Source organism: Grus americana, chromosome 14, assembly GCF_028858705.1.
Source record: "Grus americana isolate bGruAme1 chromosome 14, bGruAme1.mat, whole genome shotgun sequence".
In the NCBI taxonomy this organism is placed as follows: Eukaryota; Metazoa; Chordata; class Aves; order Gruiformes; family Gruidae; genus Grus; species Grus americana.
This window is the reverse complement of record NC_072865.1, coordinates 20,000,426-20,019,005: the sequence shown is the minus strand read 5'-3', so window position 1 is coordinate 20,019,005 and position 18,580 is coordinate 20,000,426. Positions and strand designations below refer to the sequence as shown.

The 18,580-nt window shown below is 51.9% G+C and overlaps 1 protein-coding gene across 2 annotated transcripts in view; it reads left to right on the top strand.

Annotated features, from left to right (window-relative positions):
* Positions 1-18,580, top strand: part of PCDH1 (protocadherin 1) — a 56,548-nt gene that overhangs the window by 12,108 nt on the left and 25,860 nt on the right. For both annotated transcript variants that reach the window (XM_054841966.1, XM_054841967.1), the window contains exon 4: positions 15,157-15,376. In XM_054841966.1, coding sequence (XP_054697941.1) covers positions 15,157-15,376 — 220 coding nt within the window. The remainder of the gene's footprint in view (positions 1-15,156; positions 15,377-18,580) is intronic.

Here is an 18,580-nt window from a genome sequence, read left to right as displayed (position 1 = left end):
GAGCTCAGCTGCCCTGTTGGATTTGACTTCAATAAAGTTTTCTATTTTTGACCGGTTGTGCCTTATTTTCCCTACTGCCCCTGAAGACGCTCTTGCTCCCAGCAATTTCCCAGGCATATTTTCCACATCCTCGGCCACCGGAGCTCCCAGGCCCCACAGCGCCCAGAGGTGATGCTCACATGGGCCAGCCATCTCCACAAGCCTTCCATCATGCCCCAGCGTGGTCAGTCCAGAGGCCTCATGGTACTGACCCCCCTCCCCAGATTGATGTCTCCCATCACTAGTCCCTGCCTGGCCCTCTAAGGAGACAGGTCCCCCCCCCAGAACATGGTTCACAACACATGCACGTACATACACACATACACGTGTACATGTGTGGACATGGAGGCAATCTGAGCCATGGACCAGCCAACCTAGCAATCTTCCACCCCAGCATCCCCCTGCATAGCTTCTCCTGGTTTATCCCCGTGTCCTTCTGAGACCCACTTGTGTCCCAAAGACAGCGCATGGAGGAGCAGATCCCTGCTGTGTGGTGCCTGGCTAGCATGACCCAAATCCTGCCGGTGAGGGCTGGAAGACGCCTGCCTCTCTCCTGCCGCAGTGCTGGAACGAGGATGCACGCGGTTGCAGATGGAGCTTTGGTGCATCAGCAGCGCTGAGGGGAAGCACCCGAAACAAGGTGTTCCCCCCACCATGGGATGTGATGGGCACCCTTGCAGCGAAGGAGAGGTCCTCCCAGGCAGGCTTGCTGGCGGCAGTGGGGCTGCGGGAGGGCGATGGAGCCAGGCAGCTCCCCGTAATGATGGCTCTGCCCTCCTGGTGGGCAGGCTGGGGGCCATGCTGCTGCCGTGGGGCTTGTTCAGGCTCTTGTCTCCAGCGAGCTGGAGAAAGGATGGATCCTGGTAGGCAGGAGCAGCGCAGAATCCCTTCCCCAGGCCTTGGATGGGACTGTCCTACACCACTGTCCCTCCAGCCAAGCATCACATCTCAGAGCCCCCCTCCCTGGCCACCCCTTCCTCTTTCTCATGTTTTTTTCTTTCAAACTGGGGCAGACATCCCTGCGCCCATCACACCAGCTTCACCTCTTCCCTAGGGGCTCCAACCGGCCACACCAGGCTGCTGGGGAAGAGGAGCTCTGGCGCTGGGAGAGATTAGATCATCTGGGGAAACCAGTGGTTCTGGCTTCGGTGGTTTCAGCCCTGTGCCAGCCTTGGCTCTCACAGCCTCCTAGTTTGTTTTGCTAACAGCATAAGGTTTTATCTTGAACCGTCCAGGAAGTGTCTGGGCCTCCTAGGCAGGCAGGGCTGGGACCTGCAGGGAGATGCGATGGCTGCAGAGCAGGAAAGGAGACACCAGCAACCACCTAAATAACTAGTCCCTGCAGGGCTGGGCAGGGCAGTCTGGGGGCTTGGCTCAGCGTTGCTATCTGCTTCCCCTTTGGGAACTTTCTGAGAGAAGTTTCCCTTCTTTCCTTGTCCTCGGCAGCTCTTTGATGAACCTGGGGCGAGAACGCAACATCTCAGGCATTGGCGTGGGGAGCGTCTCTTTCTTCTGCCCGTCTCCCAGGCTCCATCCTTTGGGGCTTTTTTTTATAGCGGGGTGGGCCATGCTACATCCTTTCCCAGCTGCACAAACCCAAGACTGCCCAGGGTCCTTACAGCCCCCCACTATCTGAGAAGCTGGCTGGAGCGATGTTAACTTCGTTGTGCAACTGTGAGCTCAGCAGAGGTGCCTGCACCTGCCTGCAGGCTCTGGAGCACAGTGCAATATTAATTACTCTCTGCAGGGGGGGGGAATAAGAGGAATATTGTAACTGTAATGGACAGAAATGAAATCGTCTTGGTTTAGAATTTAGCTTAGAGTCTCCATAAATTACAGGTTTAGGTGTTGGCAGATGTCTGGGAAAGTCTCCTACTGTCCTGGTCAGTGGATTTTTCTCAAGGTCGTTCACGTGGAATGAGCTAATAAATGGATCCAGCAACGAGCTGCAGATGGAGCTGAGGGTTCACGGGGGACCTGCCCTGTTTTTCCCCAGTTTCAGAATTACACTGTACTGGGAGCAGTTCCCGGGCCCTGCAAATCAGTTCCTGCCCCAGGGATCAGTTGCGCTTGGTTCAGATTCGGCTCTGGCGTGCAGTGAGGGAGCATGTCGATGAGGTCCTGGGGGCTGCAGTGCAGGGGCTGAGCCCTAGGTGTGCTGGGAAGAGTGGCTGGGCTCTGCAAAACAACTATGAATGCACAGCGGCTTGTGAGCATCAATGGGGTGCTTGTGGGAGCTGGGGCAGCACAAGAGGGGGCAAGGAGTGTGTCGTACACCGTGCTGGCTTCTGGGGAGTCGGTGAGGATGTCGAGCAAGGCAGGAATGCGCAGCGGCTCCTGGCAGGTCTGTGCTGGAGGACTTGGGTTTGTGGCAGGGAGGGGTGCCTGTACCTGGGAGAGCACCATGGGGCATTTGGGACCTCAAAATGAAGAGCTTCAGCCACGGGAGATGAGCAACCCCATGGTACAGCCTGGCCTGTACAGCCAGAGACAGCGTGGGTGTGCGCAGGCTGTGCTGCAGGGGAGGTGACAGCGGGGTGTACTCAGCCTGTGCTCCGTGCGTGGGAGGTGACAGTGGGGTGCTCACAGCCTGTACCCCAGGGAGGGGTGGCACGGAGGTGTGTGCAGTCTCCATACAGGCTGTGCGGCAGGGTAGGTGTCTCCTCCGGGAGGAGGTGGCACAGGGAGGGGTACAACCCCTGTCCCTGGAGAGGATGACAGCAGGGTGCGTGCAGCCTGTACTGCAGTGGGAGGAGGCACGGGGGGTTACACAGCCGGTACCACAGGGAGAGGTGGCACAGGGCTATGCGCAAGCTGTACTGTGTGGAACGGTGGCAGCGGTGTGTACACAGCCTGTACACGGCAGGAGGTGACAGTGGGGTGTATACAGTGTACAGCCTTGGGCAGGTGACGACTCCTCTGTAAGAAGTGTGTCTGCGAGGCGGCAGTGGTGCTTACTGTCCCTATCCCATCAAGGAGAGCATTGAGTCTCCTGCCTGACAGTCCCTGGTCCCACCAGCGCTTGGGACATCATCCTTTGCTCCCTTGAAGGCTTGCCCAGCCTGTGCTACCTGCCTGGGGCTCCTCACATTGGGCTGGGCTGCCTAGGTGGCTTTCAGCTTTGGCCAGTTCCCCTCTTCCCACCCTGCTGAGCTAGATGCTGCTCATTCCTCCCTGCCCTCCTCTTCCTCTCGCTTTTCAGACCTCCGGGCTCTCCCCTGATTGATGCCCTTGGAGCCAGTGTTGGTCTGCGGTGAACATGGACTTCCCTAGCTTGGATCTGGGGGACTTCTTTCTTTCCCCCCACCCTCCCCTCTCCATCCCTCTCTCCTGATCCCCTGCTTGTGACCTCCCCTTCCCTGTCGCTTTCCCCTCCCCATCAGTCTCTCCTGATGGGCTGTCTGCTGGCCCCAGTACAGAGGGATGCTGAGCCCTCCGCAGCGCAGGGCTGAGTCCCCGGCTGGCTCCGACAGCCGAGCTGTGGATCCTCTGTGCAATGAAAGCGCTGGCTGTGTGGGCAGCAGCCTGGTCCAAGCCGTGCTGATTGATATTCCCAGCACTGCTCTGCCCGCTCGGCTGGGCTCTCAGCTGCAGTGCTGTTCCCTGCGCGCACAGACCAGCCTGGAGCAGGGCCCAGCCCTGCAGCCTGTTTAATCAGTCACCCAAAATCCTGGGGCAAAACCCGATGCTGAGGCGGAGTGTGTTCCCGGGCACTTTGTGGTCCCTCCACCCAGAAAGAAGCCAGGAGGCTGTGGATGGGGGTGATGGGCGGAGGGTGGGATGCAGCTGAAGGGGGTGGAGGGTGGGGTGCTCCTGGGCGAGGACAGAGCTGGATGTTCTGGGTCGGGATGGAGAGGAGGCTGGGGTAATGAGAGGGTGCGTGATGTAGGGCAGGACGGGGTGGGATGTTGCAGGGGAGAGCAAGGGCTAAAGGATGTGTGGAGCAAAGGGGCACAGAGCTGCTCTGTCCCTGGGAACTGTGTCGGCTCAGGGTGGGGAAGGCAGCCCCAGGAGGGTGGGGGCAGCAGTGACGAGGTAGATGCTGTGCGCTTGTGTCCCTGAGGCTGATGACCACCCAGTACCCCATGTGTGAATTGTGTGCAAGAGCTGTGCAGCTGTGCACGGGCTGACTTGTGTGGGGCTGTGCTGGGGTGGGTGGTAAAGAGCAGGAGCTCCCCCACATGATTTGTGGGGTCTTGGACATTCAACCCTGCCAAATGTCTCTCTTGCCAGCAGTTCTTTTGAAGGCTGCCCCTGGAGCTGAGCCCAAGCACCTTCCCCTCCCTCCGCTCTCCATCCCCACGCACACCTGTCATGTGAGAGCACCTGCCCATGAAACCCCAGGCACAGCCCATCCCCATGGGAGAGCCGTGCTCCTACGTACTGCCCTGCAAGCCGGTCCATCCAAGCTGCAGTTACACAACCCAAGCTCTGCTATTATGAGAAACCAAGATGGTCGATGGAGATTACTCCAGAAGGGACTCCTCCCGCAGTCCCTGCTCCTTCAGTGCCCTGGGAAGCACGCAGTGTGCTCGGCTGAGGCAGAGAAGGATTGCATATGGGTGAGGAAGATCCTGGCTGCAGGGGCACAGGCCACCTCTAACACCGTGCCTCCCTCTTCTTGCCACCTCTGATGCTAGCTGCAGCACCCATCAGTCCAACCTGGATGAAACTCAGTCTTGGTTTCACCTCTGGGAGCCAAGGTCACCCGTAACTCAGACCCACTCAGCCTCTCACCAGTAGGTCCCTTGTTGACCTTCTCTCTGACTTTCTGGACTTTTCTGGAGGTCTCAGCCCGCACCCCTGAGGACCTGCTTTCCACATCCTGTCAGTAGTATAAGTTTCTTTTCTTAGTGGGGTTCCCGACTCGATCCTGTGGTTGAGAGGACAAGAGGAAGAGGAGGTCAGACAAAGGAATAGAGAAAAAACAACTCCCCAAGATCCCTTAAAAATATCTCCTAGTTGTTTTGCATCAACGTCTTCCCATGGTGTAAGCTGTTTACTGCCTCAGTCCTGCAGATGGTCACAGGAAAGAGTGGGTGGGAGAGTAGGTTTGTGGCCATGACCTGCTAGGGGGGCAGGAGAAAGCCCTTACGTTATCTCATCATTTACATCCATCTTAGCATTCACAGCCATGCCTTGTGGATCCTGCCCAAAGATCCCTAAAGACGCCCCTGCCCCGGAAGATAAACATCCTTCTGAGAACCGCTTCACTTGCACAATACCTGCCTCCTGATCTACCTAAACATGGCATGGCTGGGCAGCCGCCGATCTTGGCAGGTTTCATCAAAGCTGTCTTTAGAGCGCTCATTTTGGGAGGGCAGCGAATCGCCACCTCTCCCTCGGAACTGATCCTGCTCTGTAGTGAAGTTGTTGGAGCAGAGTGCCCTGATTCAGGTCCTCCAAGATGTCTCTGAAGGCCTGAGCAACCTGAAAGCCTGGAGCTATTTAGCTCCCCCCCCCGCCCCCGTCCTGGTTTTCAGATGCTCCAAACTCCCCCGATGCTCTTGAGCAGCTGCAAAGCTGCTGCCAGGGAGAGTCTGACAGATATCCCTCCCTGCTGTGGGGGAACTTCTTGTCTGAGCCAGGACTGGGAGCGTGCTCTAAATGTCTTGCTAATGTGATGTCTGATGTTCCTCTTACACTAATCTGTTAATCTTTCTGCTTCTTCATCAAAAGCACTCAAGCCCAGTAGAAAGTAAAATCAGTATTTCAGATGTCTGAAGAGCCCTTCGTTATTATTCAGGCTGGGCAAGACCTTTATGGGGTGTTGTGATTCAAGGCCCTGGGAGTGCCTGGAGGAGCTTGGGCTGGTTTTTTTCCCAAGGATTTCAAGTAGATCACAGTTTATTAGGGACTATCAGGATGTTTCTTGTACAGAGAAGAGAGCTCAGAGACCTCCTCTAATGTTCAGCAATATTTTTCTTGAGCCACGATCTACAAGGTCTGGCCCAAGGACTTGACATCTTCCCTCAGCTCATCCATACCAGGGGTCCTGTGCTTGTAAGAGTGGTCATGCCAGACCAATGCCAGCAAGATAAGTGACCTTAACAAGCCTTAAAATATTACTTTTCTTACCTGTTTGATCTCTCCAAATGAAGGCTTGTCTTACCCAGTATCATCGTTCATCATTAGGTGCGGGTTGGTTGCAGACCACTAAAGTGAGAGCTCTGCTGATGCCTAGTGTGTTGGTGCACAGACTTATGGAATAGACGCAATTCCTTGACCAAGCAGGAAAAGCTTCTGCCCTTTGCCTATGGAAACAGAGGTGGTTAGAAAACAGGGCTGGCATCAGAGGAAAATTTTCAGTTTGAAAACAAATCAGCAAGAATTGACAACTTTTTTTTTCTATTTTGTCTCAAGTCAAACGGATATTGATGCATAAATATATATTTTTTTTCCTAATAATTTCTAAAGGCATGGTTCTGACTGAGCTTTTTGAATTTAGCTTTGTATTTCATACTTGGCTTGAATTCTGAAGTGAAAGTTACCTTTGCAAGAGCATCATTTTTTCATTTTTACATGTCAGCAAAGATATGCCCCCTGCCCAACTTTGAAACAAGAAACTCACTTGAAAAATTATCTGATTTCAACAAATTGACATTTTTTTCCATGCAAAGTGTTCCGTTGAAGCATTCCTGGTTCTCTCTCTCTTTTTTTTAGAGTCCTTAGTCTATGGCTTGGGACCCCCTGCTCTCCCCAGAGCTTTCAATACTATCTGTCAGCTCCACTGGGTGCAACTGGGAGCCAGATTAGCTCATTATTTTCCCAGCATTATTTTCCCACTCTACAGCTGTTGGATTCCCCAAGGGCTTTATTCAAGTGTTACTCCCAGTCCTGGAACCTTTTTCTCCCTGGGATCTTCAGATGGTTTTAATGTGATTATGAGACCTCCTTCTGTGTCCTGAGCAATTTCCGCTCTATACCAACTATCTACAAAATGGCTCTATTATCAGCTTGAAGGTGATAGACATTTCAGGACACCACGGTCAGTCCAATTTAGACATTATTCCATAAAGATTATGACTCCTTTAGATTTTATGATTCACCCCTCAGATGATTTATTTCCATATTTTCCTTTCCAGTCTTCATTTCAACCAAAGAAAAGCCAAATTGCACATCCCTGATGGGCTCAGAGCTCTGATAGGCTGAGAGGTTAGGCAATCTCTGTCCTGAGGCTGTCTAAATGGGTTTCTAATTGCGTTAGATCTTGCTATGAGTTAGATAAATTCGATCTGACCAGGCAGGTTGGCACCAGGCTTTGGCGGCTTCTTTGAGCATCATGCAAATTTCAGGAGGCTTCAGGGCACCTATGCGGAGTTAGCCCACATTTTACCCAGATTTATTCATTAAATAGTGCCTCGGGATCTGATGTCCATTTTAGGATGGCTGTTCCGCTATCATTATTTCAGCAGGACTTGTAGCACCTCTCTGCAAGGTCAGCACTTGCTAATTGTCAGCAACAGAAGCCACGCGAACTTAGAAGAGTTGCTTTTCAGATAATACCTGGTTTTGGGAGGTGTGATTCACATGGATTCCTGTGTGTCTTTCCTCCAGTTGTGGATTCCTTCTGTAGCTTCATTTGTCAACAGTGGAAGAGCTAAAACGTTGTTGGGAACAACCCTCACTTCAGATGCTGGGATGGGGATGGACACAAGGATTTGTGGGCAGAGCACAGCCATCAAACAAGATCTGATGAACATCAGATGGACCAGAAATGTCAACCACATTGCTGATGTGCCTTGTGCAACTGCAGTAGCTGTGATGGAGGTGACCCCAGCAAACTGATAGAAAACTGGGCCTTTATGTCTGCTAGCAGTCCTGCCCAGAATTGTCAGTGCTCTTTTGGAGACGCCACCTTCAATGACAAAATTTTGGGAAGGCCTGAACGGTTTTTTTGAATGCAGGAGGGGTCTTACAGATGTGCATAGACCTTTGCTTAGTGCTGGGTCCATCTATCTCCCTCCCTTGTTTGTGCTGGTTGGAGCTCCAGGCAGGCAGTTGTCCTGCCTGGTTGTTCCATCCCTCCCTTGTCTGAGGACCAGAGGGGCACAGGAGAGAGAAGCACAGTCCTTGAGGAGCAGGGAGCTACCATAGGTGCCAGGAGGCTGACACCTGCATTTGCCTTTGCTGCTCTGCCTGGTGTCACGTAGCACTGTGAGTTCTTCACGTCATGCGTAGGTATGACAGCCCCAGGTGTGAGGGTGGGTGAAGGAGGAAGGGGGGATGCTCTTGGGGGGTTTCTTATCCAAAAGTCAGTGCTGCTGGGGTAGCACGGGAAAGGATGGGAAGAGCTATCTGCTCTGACTCCATCCTCACCCCAAAACACCAGCAGAAGCACATGTTGTTGCTCAGACGAGCTGTAAAATGGTCAACTGTTTATGGCCATGAGCTGAATCTGTGTCCTAACTCCTAGAACTAGAGTGTTACCCTGGACGGTTCTTGACAATTCAGGTCCAGCTTTCCTCAAGGCTTGCCCTGGTTTCCATGAGCATAACATTCCTCTTATCCTCCTGCTCCAAAGCCTGTTTGTAGCCGTGCTCCTCTCCAGACATGACACTAGCAAATAAAGCAGTTCCCACATGCAGCAAAGCCTCCATACGTGAAAAGTCGTTTGGGGCATAGTCCCTTGACTTATCTTTTTTTTTTTTTTTTTTTTTTTTTTTCAGTAACCAGGGATGTTGCATAGCTCCAGGTTGGTTCGTAAAAGAGAGGGGTTCATTAATTAATCCGAAGTTGACTAACTCATGCGCTACAATGGCTCCCTTGTCACTTATTTTTATATTCTGGGCATTGGGTCTGACATTGCCTTTCACTTTCAGCCCTGTGAGTTGCTGCATTGTGGTGGCTGTTGGGGAAGCAAACTCCTTTGGCAGCTGGCTGAAAGGCCGTTAAGGCTGCTGGCATGTGGGGAGGTGCAGGAGCAATTGGAGGCTGCCAGATAAGCCCGTTAGCCGCGGATCCTGCTTTCGGATCAGCAGTGAGGTAGTTAACACTTTTGATATTTCCACCACTCCAGCGTTAATCGGCGCTCGGGGGGGTGAGGGGGGGAAGCAGGGCTGTTCACCTCCGTGGGGGTTGTTGCACCGCACCATTCCTGTCGGCAGGAAAAGGGTGCCCGGGGGCAGATTTTAAGGTTTCTTTTGTGAACAGCTCAATTCAGAGGGAACCGCATCTCCTGCCGCTTGGTCCGCGCCCGTCTGCGCCGGGGGTGATGCCGTGCGTTTGGGGGAGCCGGTGCGACACCCCCAGCCCTGCTCTCTCGTAGCACTGCTGTTGTTTTGGCGGAATTTGCTTTCCCCGGGTTTTGCAAGGAAAATCAGCTTGGTGCGGGTCCCGGTGAGAGCTGGAGATGTTTGCGATGAGAGGCAGGAGGGAGCAAAGTGGGGCTCAGGAGGGAGGGGGGGTCCCCTTAGTCCCACTCCAGCATCTGTGGGTGGGCACCCTCATGGTAGAGGGCACCAGGACAGAGGAGCAGACACTGATGTTGGGGGTTTTTGGGGTATGCAGGCTGGGGCAGGCTGTCGGGGAGAGCCTAAGAAAATTTATCAAACCAAGTCCCTGCTACTGTCAGATAAGCCCCAAAACTGGAGCCGTGGGTGTGACCCCGGCTTCCCCATTGCAGAAAGGCTGTGGCAGGGGTGGAACAGGCAGAGAGAAGCTGGTCCAGCCTGCCCATGTCTGCAGGAGGACAGGCTGCACGTACTCTGTGCTGAGCTCGCAGAGGACACAGCGGAGCAGGATGCAGCGCGAATCTGTGAAATTGGAAAGGGGTAGAGCAAGGAGCAATTACTCATGTTTTCTCATAACCCTGCAGGTAGGAGAAGTTCAAGGAAAAATTACCAGGCAGCAGATGTAAAACCAAAGGGAAGTAGCTTTTCCGTGTAGCACATGGGCAGAGAGTTCATTGCTGCAGGATGCCATGGAGGGTGGACTCACAAAGGCATGACAGCACTTCACAGAGGATGGGGGTCATTAAATGTATGAGCTGCACACGATGCCTTGCTCAGGAAAAAAAAAAAAAAAAAAAAAAAGAAACCAAAACCCTGAGCTGCTGCACAACAGAAACCCGCAGGATTTACCAGGGGATGAATCTTCATCAGAGCATCCGCCGTTGCTGGAGGCAGCCGCCGGTGCTGGTGCTCCCTGTGGAAAGTGGGGTACAGGGGCTCGGTTTGCTCCTCAGATGTACAGGCTGGCACAGGCAGGGCTCCCTGTCAGGAATATGAGAGCAAGCACTGGGGAGCCCTTGAAAGGAGTTTTTTCAAAGAGTCACAATTCCTCAGCTAAGACAAATAGACAGCTTTGCCTCAAATCCCATTCTAGTGGAGCGGCAAAGTGGAGACAGAAGTTAGAAATAGAAAAACAATAAATACTGGGGGGGGGGGGGAAGGAAAAGGGAAAAGGGAGGGAGTGTGTAGCAATTAGTAGAAATGAGTAGTTACGGAGTGTAGAAAATTGACACGGAGAGCCAAAAACATTGGGGGAAAATCAATTTTGACAAGCTAAACACAATAAGGAGTACTTTAAAAAATGTGCTAGGAAGAGGTGGAATCCAGTAATTGTAATTTCCAAATGGAGATTGCAAAATTGTTAATTATGTAGAAAAATGCAAAAGTATTCAATAAATAGTTCTAGCAATTTGGACTGAGACATAACAACGTAGGATGCAGTACCAATGCATCGGTAACCAGCAAAGACATTCAAAAAATCATCTGCTTGAAATAGTGATATTTGAAATAATCAAGGAAAACAATTTGTGCCAAAGAGTCTTTAAAGGTCTGGAGCAGGAGGTCTCTGATCCAGGGGTGTTCATGGGGCTGGGGACCCCAGGATGAGCCAGGAGGAGTGGGAGGGCAGCGATGCCATGAGCCAGCTGGAGTAGTGATGGGGAAGCTGTGGTGCACCGCACACTGTCCTCGCCAGCCCCAGGGAACATCTGGATTAATAGCTGAGGCAGGAAATTCAATGATGGAAATAGCATTGACGTCAGTCAATGCAGTTTGATGGGAAGGGATACTGGGCAGTGTCATTACATGACACGTCCAGCTCTTAAACCTTTCCTCAGGCATCTGCTGCTGGCCACTGTGAGAAACAGGATCTGCTGTAGGCACACCTGCGGGTCTGAAGCAGCAGAGCTGGTTTTATGGTGGTATGAGATTACAGCGTGCAGCTCATCGTCTTGGAGTTGATGGAGACGCCGAGTTGATAATGCGTTATGTGGTGGTGGTTGTTGTTGTTACTATTATTATTATTATTATTAATTTGAATTAACACTACTCATTATCAGTAAAGCATTGTTAGATAGATGAAGATCTGGTTTATCAACAGCTTAGTGAAGAAAAGCAGTCGCTGGTTGGGAGTCCTCGTGGAACGAGGTTCTCCTGGAGGAGCTCTTCTTCAGCAGCAATACTGCGCCCGCTGCCATTCAACGTTATAATCAATCTGGAAATAAATATAAAATCACCACTGATAAAATTTGCAGCTGACATGGAGATTGGTGGAGTGGGAGATCATGATGAGGATAGAGCAGTCATGCAGAGCAATCCAGATTGCTTGGTAAACTGGGCCCATTTAAACAAAGTGCATTTTAACACAGCCAAATGCAAAGCTGTACATTGAGAAATAGGAAATGCTGGTTTATATCCTGGAAAGCAGTGACTTTTAAATGGATTTAAAGGTCACACTGCATGAGTAGCTCAGCGTGAGCGCTCACGGCACTCCCGCCAAAGGGCTAATACAGTCCTCAGACAAAAAAACCTGAGAGGTAGGAGTAGAAGCAAGGTTCTGCAGAAAACCCTGGTGAGATGGCACCAGTCCTGCAGGCATCACCTTTGATGAGGAATGGGAAAAACTAGGGTAAGTAAAGATGAGGGCCCCAAGACTGATTTGCCAGCTTGCAGGTTGAGACTTAAGGAACTTGGTTTGTTTAACTTCTCAAAAAAGAAGATTGAGGGGTGCCTCGGTTCCACTGTACAAGCAACTTCTTGTGTAGAAAACACTGCATGCCAAAGGCTCTTTAACCTAGCAGAGAAAGGTCAAACAAAACCCAATTTCTGTAAGTCCGTGCCAGACAAATGGATTCAGTGTCTTTCTGTGACTCCAGAACAAGGCTCTCTGGTGGAGAGCTTCAGCCAGACACAAGCTACTATTATTTTTGAAGTGCGTTGGTCACAGCACGGTGGGGACCACGCAGAGTACGAGGGGGGCACGAACCCCCGTCAGTGCCATGTTGCCGTGCAGGGTTGGAGGGGAGTGGGGTTGCCTTTGCCCTGCAGTGAGGTGAAGAGCCCCTTTCAAGGGCTGCCAGGCAGGATGTGACATTTAAAGGAGGTGTTTTTTAGGTAAAAGTGGTGCTGTTTGGAAGGAGACCCCTCAGGGGAGGGATAGTAGCTGTCACAGGCTGGGTTTCTAAGGCTGTTTTGCAGGCACCCCAAGGAGCCCTAGCTGTTTGTCTGGGGTTTTACAAGCTCAGAGTGAAAGCAGAAGCTTGGAGCTAGGGATGAGCCACGGTGGCGGAGGAAAGCAGTTTCAGTAGGTGGTCGGGGTGCAGGAGGAAGCCGTGGGACAGCATTGCCTGGCATGGTGGGCAGTGACCTCCATGCAGTGAAGGCTTTTGCAGGCTTTACAGAGCTGCACAGCCTTCAAAGTGGGCTGGGAGATGACCTCTGGAGGCCTGCACGCAATTCTGCTGCGGGCAGGACTGCCTTGACCTCAGTTCCTCCAGAGCGGTACACGAAGACCTCCTGAGGGTGCTTGCCTATCCCTTCAGGACAGATTGCACCTTCTGCTTTGGCAATCTATCGCACTTGGCTAAACCTGTCATTGTATTTTTTTCCATAGCAGCTAATCTAGGTCTTCCCTGCTGCAGGTGAAGGCCATTCCTTCTCGTCTCTCCATGGTCAAAAGCAGCATCTTTCTCTTTGCAGAAGGCTTTTCTGAGCTTGAAGAGTGCTGCCTTTGCTACCCTTAGCCTTCTCCTCCCAAAACCAGTTTCCTCAGTCATTTTATGTTTTGTCATGACTTCCAAACAGCTGCTTGTTTCTGTTCCTCTCTGCTTCACTGGTGCACGTATTCTTGGTAGTGGTGCCCAGACTGGACACAGCTCTGCGTCTGAAGTCCTGCTTGAGCCCAGCAGAGCAGACAGATCCCTGTGTGACCTAAAGACAAAGCGCCTGTTTACGCATCGCAATATAGATGCATTTTTTTGGTGAGAGATTGACACCTTTGACAGAGAGTCAACCCACGATCTGTTGTAACCCCCAATCCTTCAGCTGGCCTGCTGCTTCCGCGGTGATTATTTTTCCCAAGTGTGCAAATGTGACAGATATATTCCACATCTGTCATCCAAGCAGTTAATGAAAATACAGGCGAGCAATGGACTCGGGACACAAGCCGAAGAATTTCATTTGATACATCGTCCCAGCTGAAAGGCCTGTCTTCAGTAATTACTTTCTGAATACAACTTTCTAAATGCTTTGCATCCACCCTGCAGTGAATTGCACTATATTACCTAAGCAGAGAAGCACTATCCTGCACCTACACTATTTTCCTGCATTACTTATGAGAATATCGTCTAAAATAATGTCAAAAAGCTTCCTAAAGTCAAGATAGAACAATTGCTGCTCCTCCTCCATCCACAAGGCCTGATGTCTTTTCAAAGGAAGAAGTTCAATGGCTTGACATGTTTGTTTGTGACAAACCTACAGTGGCTGTTACTCATTTCCTTGTTATCTTGTAGGTACTTACAAAGAGTTCTTTTATCTGTTTCAGTATTTTTCCAGGAACTGAAATTAAGCTAACTGTTTTATAATTCTCCAGCTCTTCTTTTTTCTCATCTTTAAAGACAGGTGCTATTTTAGCTCACTTCCAGTCTTCTGGAAGCTCCCTGAATCTCTACAAATTCTTTAATAAAAGTATAAAAATAAAAAAGAAAGGAAAAAAAAAAAAGCCCTAACAGCTCTGAAGTTATCAGGTCTCTAAGCACCTAGGGTGAATTTAATCAGGTCCAACCAACCTAAAAGCAGCTAGCTCATCTAAATGCTCCCTGTGTGTTCCTTCCCAGGGTTAGTCTCAATTCCTTCCCCTTCCTCGTTGGTGTGGGATAACTGATTGCCACTCCGTTGTAGTAAGGACATCAGCAAAAAAGGTATTCAACCAAAATGGTGTGTTGGTTCCTCTGTATTCTGATCGCCTTCAGATCCCCATCAAGTAGCTCCTTTCTTGGGGTCCTTCCTACATTTATGGGGGATTTTGTGTCTTTTTCTCTCTTGGTGTTTGTGTTTCATTCTTTGCGCTCATCACCTTGCTCTTGCCCTATGAACTTGTGCTACCCTTTCCCCTCCTCGGTAATCATGACAAAGAAGGATTTTATGGAAGGATTTGGAGGAGGATAATGATGTAGCTTAAATGGCTGTTTGCAGGGAGCTCCTCCCAAGCATGAGACAAAGCTGGGGAAAGAAAGTGTGAAGTAGGGTCTTTGAAATGTTTAACAAGCAGACAAAAGAAGTGATGGTGACCCTTGATGGAGAACCTCTTAGGCCGAGAGATGGTGTCGGGCCAGAGACTGGAAGGTGAGGGATGACATCACCCCAGCTCTGTGCTGGGCAGTGATCCCATTAGAGAGGCTCTCGGGAGAGGTGGGCTCGGCCAGGTGGGTCTCTTGAGAGCACCAAGGGTGCATGCAGAGTTTGAGTGTGAAGTGGAGACCCCAGATGAAGGGTGGGGTGGGGGGCAAATGATTTAGGATGCTGCACTAATGGGAAAGCTTTCTGGAGCCTGCCTGTCGTGGGAGAGGGCATATGCCCAGGGTTGTCTCTGGATGGAAAAGGAGGCTGGGGCATGAGTCATGGAGGGACCTACTGGGTCAGGGGAGTGCAGGGACCGCGCAAGGTGTGCTCACTGCATGGGGTGGTGTCTGATGGGGTGCTCTTGGCTGGTGTGGAGCCTGGCGCTCTGTCTGTAGGGCTGGCTGCGGGGGGCTGGTGATGGACCCTGCTGGTGTCAGGAGTGCTGGGCAGGAGCATTCTGCGTCTGTTTAGGGGTCAGGTTTGATGACCCTCCTTTTGCCTTCATCTGCTGGGTGGGTGATGCAACAGCTTTTCTCTTCTCTCCCAGTTACCTCATCGCCGAGTGACGTTCTCTGCAGCCAGCCAGGCTCAGGACCTGCAGGATCCCTCCCAGCACAGCTACTACGACAGTGGGCTGGAGGAATCAGAGACCCCAAGCAGCAAATCATCGTCGGGGCCCCGCATCGGGCCGCTAGCCCTGCCTGAGGATCACTACGAACGCACCACGCCCGATGGCAGCATCGGGGAGATGGAGCACCCTGAGAACGGTAGGTGCTCATGGCATGTGTGCCCCCTGCGCCTGAGGCTCTTCATCCTCAACGCTGCACCTCCCCTGGTGTGGGTGAGATGGGGCGAGGAGCTTGGTTGGGACAGGCTTGCCATGCTCAAGTCTGGCGGGGCTAGGAGGCTGGAGAAGAGATGGGGCTCAAAGCAAGAGAGCAGCAAGGACATGGTGGGGAGGGGAGAGGTGGATGAGGGGGAGGAGATCTAGGGGAGGCCAGGAGATGTGGGAGTGGGAAGACTTGAGGAGGCAGATGGGTTTGGCATGATGTAGAGAGGGAGCCTGACAGTACGGTCCGAGATGGCAGCGCAGGCGGCATGCGGAGGGGGTTGTAGCCCCAATGGTGAGCTTGCATGCCGCAGTCGGGTGGTCCCATGGGTGCCTGCCCCTGTGGCAGGGCAGGGATGTAGGGGTGGTTGGGGCGCAATGCAGCTCTCCATGCTGTGGTGGGTGTCGGACCCGTGGGAGTTCCCCGGGGAGCAGAGGGGGAGAGCAGGTTTAGTGGCATGGACTGGGGTGAGAAGATACATAGGGTGGAGGATCAGAGAGCGTGGTGGTGGCAAACCTGAGAGCGAAGTGTCCTGCCTTCATTGGGCCCTTCAGACCACCTCCTGCTCAGGTCCACCTTTACCTGAGAACCCCACCGGAGGTGTCTGCAATCTCACCGCGGGAGAGCTGGCTTCCCCTGCCCTGGTGCAGCTTCAACCCCAGTTCTGCTCCTTGTGCTGCCTCTGTGCTGCCTGCCTGACTACCCTCAACCAGCCCACTCCCCAAGCTATCTTCTCTGGCCAGCTTAAGTTGCTTCCTCAGACTTGGCTCTGGCTGTGCACATAACATCTACTTTCCTGTACCTGCTGCCTTCTGTGCTCTTGTAGTGAAGGAAGTCGCAGTGAAGCTGACAAGTTCAAAGAAACCTCTGGGAGGGAAAAAGGGGAGATGCAAAGGGTTCTCCTGAAGTCTCCTCCTACTTCTGGGAGCAACCTTGACTTTGGGACAGGTCTGTATGTGGCATGAAAATGGCTGAGAGTACGTTCAGCTGGTCTAGGGAGCTGCAAACCTGCTAGGTTCCTATTAAGGAATACAAGGAGTCCAGGGTAATTTGGGGTCTTGAAGGTCTAGTGGAACATCTCTCCCTTGTTCCCAGGTTAGTTCCTGGAGTAACATTGGAGTTCATTATACTAGGACCATTGAAGCAAAGTATGGTGGTGCCAGGTCTGGCAGGGTTCCCAAAGCCATTTGTTGCTCTTGCAATATGAGGCACCCTCCTGTCTAGGAGTGTCATGAAGATCACTTTCTTCCCAAAAGTACCAGCCAGTCAACTGGAAGAGCAGTGTGGAGAGGTTCCTGGAGTCCTGGCGCAGGATGACAGTACTGGACTTCCCGAGTGCCCTCGAGTACCAGCCAGGTGCCTGCAAGAAAGGCTTGAAGGGCGTGTGGGCAAGGAGATGCCACATGGTTGTGCTGAAGAATATAGCATGGCAGTGGTGATGATGGGGCTGGAAGAGGAAAATTTGAGCCCCTGAAGGTGACAGGTAACCCAGAGATGATGAGGGAGGAGCAGAGCTAAAACTAGAAAGAGGCAAGAGAGAGAGGGGGACTTGGAGGAATTGCAGCAGGAAATGGAGGGCTGAGACGGCTGCCTGTAGTCCCTGGGATGTTCATTGTCTGCCCGATGGGGATGAGCAGACCTGAGGAAGGCTAGGGGACACTGCCTAGAGCAGAGACAGGGCACCCGGACATGGCTTCCTGCCCGCAGCATCACAAAACCCACCATCTCCTATAAATTAGGCAGCTCCTTCCCTTTGCACAAGAGACCCTGTGTATGTTCACAGCCCAGGAGGACAGAAATCACCGCACACCTATCCACCAACAAATCCACATGTGATACAGACATGTGCAGAGGCTCCCAGGGGATAACCTTAACCATGTTCTGCTCGCCATCCCCCAGCCTGTCCTGCCTTGGCTCCGTTCACGTGGCAGTGGTTGGGAATCAGGCTCCGGTGCCTCCAGCAGCTGTCCTGACCTGGATAAGCCCAGTTCAGTGCAGAGGCCATGGCAGGCCAAGGCTCTGGGGAATCCACCAGCATTAACACTAGTCAGTCCTAGTGCTCTGCAGATAATCTGGCAAAGGCAGTTCAACGAACTTAAGGGGCTGGGGTCAGGGTCATGATCTGTTAAATAGACGGTTAGGGGACCCTGGCACTGGGCCAGGTGATTTGGAGATGTCAAGTTACTGGTCGCGTTAGATCCGTTCATCAGAGTTGCGTTTCCCATGGTCTGCCTGCCCGAGACACGGCACATCAGACCTCTCTGGGGCAAACAAGATCCCTCTGTCTTGTTTGTCCAGAGAAGGGTCATGTCTTGCTTCCTGCAAAAAGTCTCCAGCGATGTGGCACCATCATGGGCTGTTGTGGGACTGTCTCACCATGCCCTTGTCTTGGCTTCTGTAGCTGCTCAAGCAGCACCAGCCCCTCAAAGCAACCAGATTTTGGGTTTTTTTCGTGAAGCTGGTTAGAGTCAGCCATTCCTGATCTTATATTAAACCGAAGAGACTAATTGGATCCCACACACCCTATCTCGCGGCACGAGCACAAGACTGACATGGCTGTGCATTTTCTAGGCTTTCATCTAGTTATAAATATCCAACATAACAGGGCTTCCATTGCTTTCTCCAGGAGATTATCCCGGCAGCCGAACCAATCTGATAAGCAAGTATGCAAGGCTATTTATAGCTTTTCAACTGGAAGACAGATCCATGCCTTTTCTTTGTAGATGGTTCTTCACTTGATTAACACACATATCAGTGTCCTCCTTTTTTGGACACCTTTTACTGTGCAGACTGCAGTAAAATGCTGTATTGCAGGGGCTGAGCCAGGTCCTTTTCAGGAGGAATTATGATGTTTCTGATGAAGACTTCTCCAGTATCTTGGCACTGATATGCCAGCTCCTCAGTCATCCCAGGCATTTGTCATCCCTGGTATTTTACCTAGCTGCCCACTGTTTCCTCCCCAACATTTTGCCATGCTGTTATCCACTTCTGTGGGGTACACTGAGCTGGGAACTGAGCTTTGTCTCCCACTTGGCCACCCGTTGCTTTTGCTAAAGACATCTGCTCCCCCTGTATCACAGATTTGCTTTAGTTGGAAGGAGCCTGGGAGTGATTCTGCTCTGCAGAGGATCTGCCCTGCCA